The 12,227-nt window shown below is 51.3% G+C and overlaps 1 protein-coding gene across 5 annotated transcripts in view; it reads right to left on the reverse strand.

Annotated features, from left to right (window-relative positions):
* Positions 1-12,227, reverse strand: part of GRID1 (glutamate ionotropic receptor delta type subunit 1) — a 675,078-nt gene that overhangs the window by 539,795 nt on the left and 123,056 nt on the right. For all 5 annotated transcript variants that reach the window (XM_068548005.1, XM_068548004.1, XM_068548008.1 and 2 more), the window contains exon 3: positions 2,908-3,192. In XM_068548005.1, coding sequence (XP_068404106.1) covers positions 2,908-3,192 — 285 coding nt within the window. The remainder of the gene's footprint in view (positions 1-2,907; positions 3,193-12,227) is intronic.

Below are 12,227 nucleotides of genomic sequence, written 5' to 3' on the forward strand. Positions count from 1 at the left end.
TCCACAACAAGAGAAGCCACTGCAACGAGAAGCTCGCGCACCGCAACGAAGAGTAGCCCCTGCTCACTGCAACTAGAGAAAGCCCGCACGCAGCAACAAAGACCCAACGCAGCCAAAAATAAATAAATAAAATAAATTTATATTTAAACAAAAAAGAAAGGTTTTTAAAAAAAGAGCACTGGCCTCCAGAAAGGCTAACGGCAAATGGATCAGCACCTCGGACAGCGACAGCCAAGTGTAAGGCAGCTCTGAAATGCTTGATTCTCCCCTACCTTCCAGATCAGAATCTGCAAACAGGGCAGGCTGCTGCCAGCCCGTCCCCGCACCATGATGCTTCATGGAGCAATCACGGCACTTTTATTGCTGAGCCTACATGCTTCCTCAGAATCCTTCCCAACCCAGCATTCAAGGCTCAACCAATTGCTTGCGGTGGTCCACCAGAGGAAAGCTATTGGTTACCCTGTGTCTTTATAGAATTACTAATAAAGGCCAGTCTGGTTGAAAACTCACTTCAACCCTACCAAAGGTAGCAAAGGTCTCCATGTCAGAAAAGAGGGGCACACCTTTTGGTTTGATTGGCGGGTCTGGGTGGGAGAGGAGAGGGGGCAGAGGAGTGTGCCTACAGAATGAAACATCTGTTTCCTAGCTCACCTCCCCTGCCTCAGAGGTCAGACTATTCAGTGCCCTTGTCTTTCCCCCCATTTCTCCTTTGTCTTGTGTGAAAATTGCTTGAAAAGTCCATGTCCGCATAAACGAGTGGGTTCATTCACACAGTGACAATTTCTTAGGGCCTACTCTGTGCCAGCCACCATGCTAAGCAGCAGAGACATAGCAGGGAAGAGCACATGGCCCACTGTCTTGGAGCTTAGGGACTGGGTGGGAGTAACTGTGCATCAAGGGTTAGCCCTCATGAGTGTGTTGCAACAAGCTGAGAGCAGGCTGAAGGAAGGAGACGTGTGTCTGTGAGAGCATGTAACCAAGGAACCAGCTCTATGAGAAAGGGAGGAGTCTGCAGGCAGGTGGAGATCAGGTGCCCTTCCTTGGGGACTTGATCCTTGAGCCAAGTGGGGGTAAGGGATGTAAGAAGAAGAAAACACAGAATTTGAGCAAGTGCTATTAGGTGTCATTCAGTCTTCAAGAATTACAGGAGCCCAGATGGGATAGGTAGGCTGGAGAGCTGATACCTGCTTCCTATGGCTGAGGTTCCCACCAAAGCCACCTTAAGGGCTTAGGAAGAACCAAGGCTTGAAGAGTTTCTATAGGTCAGAGCAAAAGGAGAGCAAAGAGACCAGGAGCAGTGAGGTGGGAAGGGTCTACAGACACTGGACCAGAGCATCCTTCAGCCCTGGCAGTGTCCACACCTCCCTACAGGATGCAGCCTCAGAGCAGACCCAACGTCGGGGGTTGAACCACCAACACAAAGGGTTCTCAGGGGAAGGCTGGGCCACTGAGAGGTGCTATGACATGGTCTCAAACTCCTTCCCAGAGTCAGGGATTGAGCGGGGTCTGGAAGGAGAGGTCGAGTCCTGGACAGAGTCCAGTTCAAGCGCCTGGAGCCTCCGGCTGCCCTTCTCCCCTTCACCACCTCATCTTAATTTCAGCACAGTGACTGTCTGCTCTTTCAGTTCCTTCTGGAAGACTCTAAACAGCATATTTGCTCAAGAGCTGAGGACAACATTCTGGTCTTAGAGAAGCAGAGTATTTAGGCAAAGGCAAACATATGCTGGTTTCTCCTCTGAGTTACATTCTTGACAAAGGAATTATTTCACCAAGAGAGAAAAACAGGACTTTCGAGGGTCCACTCCATTCTACCCTTGCCCCAGCTATGCAGCTGCTGACCCTCACCAGTCTCCCACACCCTTTAAAGACACGTAATGTGGGTGGCTGTGGCTATAAAAGGGTAGCATGGGGATCCTTGTGAGGGAACTGCTCTGCATCTGACTGTGGCGGTCACATGAATCCACATGTGATAAAACTGCACAGAAGTGAATACACACACCCAAGTGCATGTCAACTGGTGAATATGAGCAAAGCCTATGGATTGTGTCAAGGTCAAATCCCACTTGTGATATGGTATGACAGGCGAGATGTTGGAGCACACAGAATCTCTGAATTGTTTCTCATAATTGCATGTGAATCTCAATTAACTCAAAATAAAAAGGTTTTTTTTAAAAAAAATGCATAAGGTGGAAACCATTTTATCTTGGGACTAGAAATGGTCTGTTTTCACAAAGCAGTCATAGAAAACCTAAAGCTATTTCTTCAAAGCCCACTGTTCTAGTTTTCTCCCAAGCAAATTATGATTTTTTTTTTTCATATGGGAGGCCTTCAAAGAAGCCATGACCAGCCATGCCCAGTGTCCCCAGACCCACACAACCCCAGCCTGGCTCCATGACATTCAGGGTGTCCCTCCCCCTGACCTTTGCCCCAGCCAGAAACCCTGAAACTGAGGGCAGATCAGGGCAGAGGGAGACAAGGAGCTGGGAAGGCTGGGAGAGTGGCCAGTGAGAGGGGAACACTTTGCAGAGGAAGCTTCCAGGAGGACCCATGCTGGCCAGCCTCCACCACTGCCTGCGTGCAGCCCTTCAGATCCCTGCCAGTGGCTTATTAATATTTTATTGAAAACTCTAAGATGATTCCAACTTCAGCTGTCATGATAAGGTGTTGTTGCTAGGCAACTTCAGTGCCTGTCTACAGATCTGTTTTCAGAGTTCCTCCCCCACTCACAAAGCTCGAGGTTCAGTCCTACCACCCAGAGACCCACTCGGCTCAGGCCACCAACCGCTGTCCACACCCAGCCCACTCCAAAGCACTCAGCCTCCACGAGCGATGGTCCAGCTCGTAGGTCTCCCAGTGCCTGGCCATGCCCCCACCAGAGCCCCAGAGTAGCCCCTGCCCCCAACTCACCATACTCGCTGTCGTAGAACATGACGAACTTCTGCCAGCGCAGCTCTGTCACCAGCCTGAGCATGACATCATTGAGGCGCACAGGAGGTCTGGAGGCCAGCGTGTAGGCCTCGCCGTCAGGGCTGGGGTTCAAATGGCAGGCGGTACGCGGAGAGCCCCCTGGGTTGCGCTGGACAAAGAGGTGTGGGATGTGCATCGCGTCTGTGAGGGACTGCAGGGCGTTGGCAGACGCACAACCGGTGGATGTGACCAAGGCCAAGATCCCCTGGGTCATGAGGTCACAGGCTGGAAAGAGAGGGGAGAGAGAGGGTGGGGTCAGCATGGGGGTGATGCTGCCCTGGCTTCAACTGGCACAGCTCATGCCGGGCAGCTCATTCCCAGGGTTCCAAGAAACACTGCCTCCCTCCAGGGACCAAGAACCCATGTCAGGCCAGGCCAGAGGCTCTCACAGGCACAGTCTGTGACGCCCTAGTGATGCTGCCAGCTAGACGTTCTTGTGTCCATTCAACAGATGAGAAAACAGAGGTCAGGAGAGGCAAAATCATTTGTCCTAGGCTACTCAAGCGGGGAGAGTAGAACAGGGATACAACCCACATCTGCCTGAGACAGCCATCAGTGCTACTAAATTAGCCATCCTGTTTCCCACTTGGGCTGTGAGCCCTTAAGAGCTGTGAGCTCGTTTTGTTGATCCATGTATTCCCAAGGCCACGCCACAGGCCAAGAATACACTGTGTACTCTACAATTGTTGGCTGAACTGAACTGATTGGGGCTGAGGGGAATGAATAACATTGGAAAGCCAGGGAGACACTTACCCCCGAGGATCCAGATTGTAGGCAAAACCCCCCCAGAAACCCTAGGTCTTCTGGCCAAGTTCATTTGATTCATATCATAAAGATACTAGGTCAAATCCCAGAGGAAGCATTTGGTTCCAGAAGTCCAGGATTATTCAAAAGCCACTTGACAATAACAAAGGAAGATACTCGTGCAGCTGGGGCGCTGACCGCAGGTGTGCAGGAGGAACACGACCAGACGCCAGCAGCTGTTTCTAGGGTAGCTGCGCTCAGGGATCACCTTTTGAAGTCATCCAGCAACCATGAGTTCCAGTAACCCCTTTTAGCCACACAGACCTTTTTGGAACATCAGACCAATTAATAGAAAGATGCACCTCCCAACACTGCAACCCGCTGCACCAGTTTTGAAGCAAACACTTATTAATAATGCTTTATGTGATGGCAGGAATGTGGGAAAGCAGATGCAGTTTCAAAACACAGCCTTTGAATGTCAGCAGGCCGTCTACTGCAGACGGCAGACTTTTGAACAACTTTGACAATGCGGTTCTTTCGGTTGAAAGCACCTGGGTTTATGTAATGCCTCAGACCAGGCTGGGAGGAGGAGACGAAGACTAGGGGGAGGAAATCCAAGGAGCAAGGCAGTGGGAGGCTGGGAAGGTGCGGGAAGAGGAAGACACCTCCAAGCTTTCAAATACCAAAGGCCAGCTGCTCCCCACGCACGGACTCTCACCTTGCACATTCATGGGCTTCGGCAGGAAGACAACTCAGATGCCCACAACTCTCCCTGCTGAACCCTCAGCCTCCTAACACAAGGCAGGAGGAGGGGGTGGTTAAACAAGAGAGTCTCTGCAGTCTCTCTTGAAGATCATGCAGCCGCCTAAATGCTCTGGCCCCTCGCATTCAGGCTCCATGCGGCCAAGTTCACTCCCGAGTTGAAATCCAATCATGTCATGCTACTGTTTAAAGCCCTTTGGTGGCTCCCAAGACCGCTGCGGATAGAGTCAAACTCCTTAGGGCAGTCTTGCAGACTCCCCAGTGCCTGCAGCCTCAGGCTCCTCACACGCCCCCGCCCGCTCTGTTACAGGCCACTGCCCACCTTTCGGCCCCTGGAACCCATCACATTTCCTGTTGCCTCCTGAACCTTCACACCCACTCTCGCTTCAAGACCCAGACTCTACACCCCCAGACTAAGGACCCTTTGTCAAGTGCTTCATGTGCATCCCACACTTCCCCTATTATGACACTGCATTGCGTGTATAACTGTCTCTCTCTCCCACTTGACCTCAAGCTCCAAGGGGACAAAGGCCATGCCCATTCTGCTCACCATCCTTTTCCAGACACACAATGTGCCTGGCACACAGCAGTCAGTCAAGACTGATACAATAATACCGTAAGCCTTGACATTTTCACGCCCTCTGGTCAATAATTCCACTTTGGGCATCCATCCAAGCTGTAAAAATGGCTTTAGATCCAAAAACATTCAGAGGATACTTATCCAGACTCTTGATATATTGCTAACGATCTAAAAGATGCGAAGAGGTGAGTGACATAAAAGTGTTCCATTTGTTGAAAGCACACACAGCCTTTAAAACTATTTATGAAGATACTACAGTAAGATGGGAAAGTGCTTGTCATAAGAAAGTTATGTGAAAGTAATACAAAATTGTATGTATTTTATGATACCAATTAAATAAAACTTAACATGCATGAAAGAAAGACCAGAAGGAAATATTGCAGAATGTTAAAAGTGACTGCATTTTAGAAGAGGTCTAGACATGGTTTTCCTTTTTTTCTATATTTTGCCAAAATTTCATGTCGTGAACAGGTAATTCCTTTACAAAAGGAAAATAATCCTCCAACAATGGATAAGCATGAAGCTATGTAGGAGGAGGGTCTATTTTGTGAGAATTTCCTCTGTGCCAAAAAACTCTGTCGAGTACTCTATATACATGAGTTCACATTATTCTCATGACATCCCTGTACGGCAGGCATCACTGTGTCTATCTTCCAGATAACAAGATGTGAAGCCACACAACCGATAAGGGCTGGACTAAGATGGCTTCTCGTCTAAAAATGCTTCTGGGGGGTTACTAAGTGACAAAACCAGGGCACGACATTTTACGCTCACCAGGATTACAACTTGGTAGATAGCATGCTTATGAAAAAGGCAAGAGAAGACACTAAAAGCCAAGGTCTGTGATGATAAATGGATTTTTCTTTCTTCTCTTGTACATATTCTCTTTAACGCTGATACACTGCATTTATACGTTTAAAAAGTAATCTTACAAAACACACTGTACATCACTAGGGTGTAAAGTTGCCCAGGAACTCCAGCCCTTGGTCCCAGCCCAAGACACCCACTGCACCATCACTGGGTCTTGGCTATCTGTCGTCCACCCCACCTGGCTCCCTCTCAGGGACTCCCTGACTTCTGATGGCAAGCCCCATCCCCATTCCACCTATGCTGGGTTATTAAGTCACTAAACCTCCCTGAGGCTCAGTTTCCCCATTTGGGCACACATCCCACTGCTCACCATGGATGGATTTGTCTCTTCCCTCCTGTGTGTTTTATGTATACACTCAGCACACCCCCTAAGCACAAAGCCCTGCAATGAGCACTAGAGAGGGGGAGGGGCAAAGAGCAGGATGAACACAGGCCCCATCTGAGGAGCTTAGGATCTACCAAGGAGCCAGACCCCACAACCTGGCCTGCGAGGAAGGAAAGGGGAAGCTCCCTGGGACCCAGAAGAGGCTGAACTCATGTGGGGTCAGCATCAGGGCCTGAAAGGAAGAAAAAGATTTAGACCAGGAGAGATGGGGGGAGCAGTGTGAGTGAGGGGTGCAGTGGGACAAAGACACAGGAGCTGGGCAGTGGGAACGTGCTCAGGGAACAGGTCCCCCTGCCCCGGCCCCGGTGGCAGCCCGAGACACCAGCTTCTTGGCTGGGCCTGGGCTCACCAGGGCAGCAGAAGGAACGCTAGAATCTCACAGACCAAAGTTCCAGTTCGGGCTCCTTTGGCCGGCGGCCATGTGGCCATGGGTGTGTCTCCTTTCTGAGTCCCCGTTTTCTATTAATTGAAGATATGAACTTCTACCCAGCAGAGCTATGGGAGCACTGACTTAGAACGTGGACCACAAATGCCAATCCCGTGCCATGCACGAGAAAGATGCTAAATATTAATACATGTCAAGTTTCCTGCCCCTCTCCTTGGGCATCCCCAGCTCCCCATCAATGTCCCCACCCAAGTCATGCCCAGGATCCCAAGAAATAGCAGTTACAACAGAGAACGACCTCACTCCTGTTGCTGACCAACCCTCCCCGTGGAGGTGGGCACCCTGACCCGTCCCTGTACGGACACCTGCAGCACCACGGAAGCTCCTCAAGGCCTCAACCTCCTAGGTGAGCAGGGTGGGTAATTAAGGCTGGAAGCCTCTCCCAGGCACTAATGGTGAAGCCTGATACAAGTCAATTTCTAATCCACTGTGAATGGCCTGCTAATTGGGGCACTGTTGAAATGATGGTTATTTAGAGGCTCCTAACATAAAAATAACAAGATCAAAATACATCAGATCAAAGCCACACCAGCTATTAGCTTAAACAAGGTTGTGTGCTCATTCCTAGGACAGGACATCACACAACTCACACCCCAGTTGTAGAAGAGACACTGAACTCCAGTGCTGGTGTCCGATGGCTTGGATCTGAATCCAGGCCCTGCCACGTACATGCTGTGGGACCTTGGGCGAGGGGCTGACCCTCTCTGGGCCTCTGTGCTTTTTCTGTCAGAGAAGGATGATGGCACCCACTTCACAGAGCTGTTGTGCATATTCTCTGAAAGGTCTTTGTATGTGAAGAACCATTTGGCACTGCCTGATGCATAGTAAGAATGCAGAAGTCACCTCTGTCTCCAGCTTAGAGGTGCTTCTGCAGCTCACTAGAAGATAACAGCCTTTGTTATAATTCTTTGTCTCCAATATCATATGGTCATAAAGCTGATCTCTCTCTTGATGATAACAATGCAGGCTTGATGGATTGATATGAGCTCCCCAAGAATGGCTCATCAGCTGCGAAAGTAAGAAGTGGAGATGAATGTAATGAGCAGCTTCGAGACCCCTTACCCAAGCTCAGCGGCCTAGGAGAGCAGAGGTCTCCGGGCCACGTGATGGATTCCCAGGAATCGGGAAGAAGCAGGCTGTTCAGACTCAGGTTGGGCCCAGGCAAGAGGATCATGGAGCTCAGCCAGCATTCCCAGACAGCCCCACAGTCACATCCCTGCCAGCTTCCCCTGAGATGTCAGCGTCCTGCTGATCCAGGATTCTCCAGACACAGGACTCTCAGGGTAGGATGTGCCAGGTGTAGCACTGACAAGCAGGGTCTCCCTAATTCTCACCCCAGGTGAGCTTTCTGATCCCCTGGTGAGAAAACTGAAGCACAGAGAGGGCTGACCACTTGGCTAGGGTCATACAGCCAGAGAGTGAATGGCAACGAGAGCATCGGAACCAGACCACCAGGTACCTCTACAGCCAGTCCCAGGAAGAGATGGTGGCCAGCAGAGGACAGAGGCCAGGATTCCATGGCTGACTCTACCCAGCCCTTCCCTGGATGGAAACTCCTGGGGCAGCTCCACACTTAACGCAGGCCCTAGAGAAGGAGCCAGCAAGCAAGAACAAGGCCTCCCTCTGCTAAAGGCAAATCCTTGGTGCATCAAGTCACTCGGGGCCTCAGGTGGGTGTTGGAGATAAGAGAGGTGCCCCCAGACATTGAGATCAGTCTGGGAACCACTACTGATCCATGCCCAGTCTTCTCCATCCCCATGGGCATTCCTGGAAAATTCTCAGGCCAAGACTGCGGGAAGCAATACCCCAGGAGGCTTGTGCTGGAAGAGATGCACAATTCCTGGTGCCGTCACCTAATAATGATGCTGACCACGGCCATCCCAGCCCTTCCCTCCACCATGTGCCCTGAATGCATGGTGCCCTGAGCACATCCACACCTGTTCCTCCTGGAAGACTTGACGTGGTCCCCAAATAGGTGAGATCGCCCATGCAGCCCCTGCTTCTCTGAGGCTACAAACCCTTTCAACCTCATGTGCTAACTGGCCTCTGGGTAGCCCCTTAAAGAGTGACAGGACTTCTCCAGATGGACAAGGCAAGAGAGGGCACTCCACCCGAGTGGAAGCAGCCTAGTAGAGGTGCCTTCATGTCAGAGAAGCTGGGCAAGGCTCTGCTGGTAACAGCAGGCAGCAGAAGGGAGAGCTGGCTCCGGGCAGCCCTGGGCTCAGCCCTGCCCTCCAGAGGTAATGATCTCTCTCCGACGGGGTCCACCAGGCCAGCCCGAGGCCCTCCAGCACCTCTGCCTGCCCCACAATCCGGGCTCCATGTACCACCTCGCTACTCCAACAATGTGAACAGCCAGGAGCACTCACCCTCCCCCAAGCTACCCTCATTATCTGTGCCCTTCCTTTCCTCCTTTAAGCTGGCACCAACTTTATTAATATTTGAATTCTAGTGGCTAATGCTTTAAATTAAGGTAGCATTTATAAATACTTTATAGCTGATGAATAATTGACCAAATTTAGTATTGTCGTAACTCAGTAAATTACTGATCTATGGAGAATAACTATTTTTCATGTTTTATTAAGACATTTAAAAGGTAAACAAAACCATGAAATGGGGGGAAACGGGTGGCAGCACCATACAAAGGTGAGCACTAGAGCTCGGGCCCAGCAGGACCTTGACCCCCATCGCCTCTCACCATCGAAAGGCCCCCAAAGGGGAGGGTCACTGAGGCCTCGCATCCCTCCTGAGCACAGGACAAACTTGACAAGCATCTCGTCCTACAGACCTTTTGCTTAAGTGACTCTCCCACCAGCATCCTCCTGCCTTCACTCCTGACTCCTTGCTCAGTTTGGTTTCTGCCTGTCTATCGATACAGTCCCTCTGATGCAAACTCCCTCTCTCTGCTCTCTCTCCTTATATAGGACGGCTGGGAAACCCCAACCCAGGGTCAACTGTGGTGGGTCCACCTGCCCACCCACTTCTCCATGTCTGTGAGCAAACAGCGGAGAGTCAGAGAGACCCACGCACCCAGCAATGTGGGGACCCAAAGTGGGAAAGCTGTGTCACCATCCTCAACAGGGCTCCTCACCCCGCCATATTCACTTACATCCTCTCCACCACCTGCCTTGCTCATTCTCCTCAAACCTTCCGGGCTTCTGCCCCAAGTTCAACTAATGACCTTGCTTCATTTTTCATAGATTAAAAACAGAAGCCATCATCATAAGGAACTCATCCCAGTTCTTATCACCAGATCTACACATCTATCTGCGTTTGTGCTGAAAGCTGAGGAAGAAAGCTTCTCCCATCTTAGGCTGGCCCCTGCTTACGAGCTCTGGTCGCTCCCATGACTTGCCATCTCCCAGACCCAGACCAAGACCCAGACCCAGACCCAGATCCATCACTATGTCCTCTCTATGGAATCATCAACCTTCCTTGGTATATCTGACCCATCCCTTTGAAAGTTACACCTCGGTTCTGTTGACGGTTCCTGTAATCGCTCCAGCCCACAGCCCTCGCTGGGCTCCTGACCCCCAACCAGGGGGTCTCCCACAATGAGTCCACTGGCAACTCAAACTTGGTGTGTCAACACCGAACTCCCTGGGGTGTGATCCTGTCCCTCTTGGTCTCCCAATCTCCGTAAAGGGGCACTCCCACCCACCCAGATGTTCTTGAACCTTCTCTCTCCCTGACCCTCTGCACCCAAGCCATCACCAAGTCCTGATTGTTTTATCTCCAAAATGTATCTTGGATCTGTCAACTCTCCTCCATCTCCAATGCCATCACCTTGGTCTAAACCACTACTATCTCCCCACTGGACCTCCACACACCCAACCTCCCCCAGAACCACATGCCACCCATTCAGTCCACTGCAGTGGACTGGCCTTCACAGATTAAAATGCCAACCAGACTGTGCTGTCCTTGCTTAAAATCTGCATTAGCTTCCCGTCGGCCTTAAAATAAAGTCCACACCCCGACAGGGCCCTGAGCCATCACACCCGTGCCCTGTGTTCCAGGTAGCTGGCTTTTGTGCAGTAACTCGGATGCCCAAGCTCTTGCCCACTTGTGGGTCTCCTCACGTACTCGCCCTTGGCCTGCCACACTCCTCCCACTTCTATCTGGCTATCTCTCCTCATTCTGTATTTTTGGGGGTAACTGTGACTCCCTGAAGAGAATTTTCCATGAGCCCAATCTTCCCTCAAGGTACTCCGCCTGCAGACCACCCACTGACGTTTGCAATCGTGGACTGTTTTGTCCCATTCTCTGAACCATGAGCCCGTGAGCAGAAGCACCTGTGTGCTGCACACCCTCCTAGCCTGTGGCCCAGCCCCCAGCATGGCCTAGCAGAGCAACAAACTATTTAATACTCTTAACAACTCCATAAGACAAGCACTATTGGTGTCCATATTTCATGGGTGAGGCAGAGCTTTCAAACTTGCCAAGGTCCCCAGATGCTCAGGTCCTCCCCAGAGTGAAGCTACATCCCACAATGTGGAGAAGGGGAGTTTCTTAAAGCTGACCCTCCACTCTAAGGCGGGTTTCACCAAGAGCTTAGAGGGTACCAAGGGGACAGTGGAGAGGAAAGCTGGCTGGGCCCAAGGCCTTGCCTAGGCAGCAGCGCCTGGGCAGGTGCCTCTCCTGCAGCATCTCCCACGCCCCTCTGGCCTCACGGTCAGCCCAGTCCAGGGAGGGGAACAGGAGCAAGGCCAAAGGGTCCCACTGGATGTTGGACTGTAGCCCAGGGCAGGGGGGCAGCTGGTGCAGGCAGGATGCACGGAGCCAACCAGTAGGGTGGGGAAGGGCCGGCGGCTCCACGCCAATCTCTGGGGCCTCATCCTTATGCCAATTAATGAATCAAAACGGATTCCCTGCTCCCGCAGATTGGAAACACAGGGAACACTGGGTGAGATCATGCTGGCTTATTTATAGCTCTCCGGCTCCTCGTTAATGACTTTTACTGCTCCACCAAGGGAACACCAGGCTCCCAGGCCGGGATTCACCGGAAGCCTACACTGTGAAAGTTAAATCAGGACGGTGATGAGTCCTGGGAGACTCAGAGAACCTCAAAAGCAGCCAAGCACCGGGGGGTGGGGGTGGGGGCCTCCTGCAGCATCTCTGCCCCGAGGCCAGACGTCTCTTCCTGGGCTCCCCTCACCGTGTATCTGTGCTTGCACTTACTCATTCCTTCACCCAAAATCCTCTGATCATCGCTGTATCAGGTCCTGTGCCTAGAGACACAGAAGGCTGTGAAACTCAGTCCTTTTTCTTAGGAATTTAGGAATTCAGCATAAAGTCAAATAATACACACTCAAGAGAAGTGTGCTAGAATCTTGCGGGAAAAGGAATGATTAATTTTGCCTAGCAAGGAGATGTCAAGGAAAAGTTCCATAGAGAAAGAGGCATTTGGGATGGGTCTTGGGGGATGAGTAGGAGTTTGAAAGGCACAGTAGGGGCCAGGCACCATTCAGGGCCCA

Source organism: Eschrichtius robustus, chromosome 7 (genome assembly GCF_028021215.1).
Source record: "Eschrichtius robustus isolate mEscRob2 chromosome 7, mEscRob2.pri, whole genome shotgun sequence".
NCBI lineage: Eukaryota > Metazoa > Chordata > Mammalia > Artiodactyla > Eschrichtiidae > Eschrichtius > Eschrichtius robustus.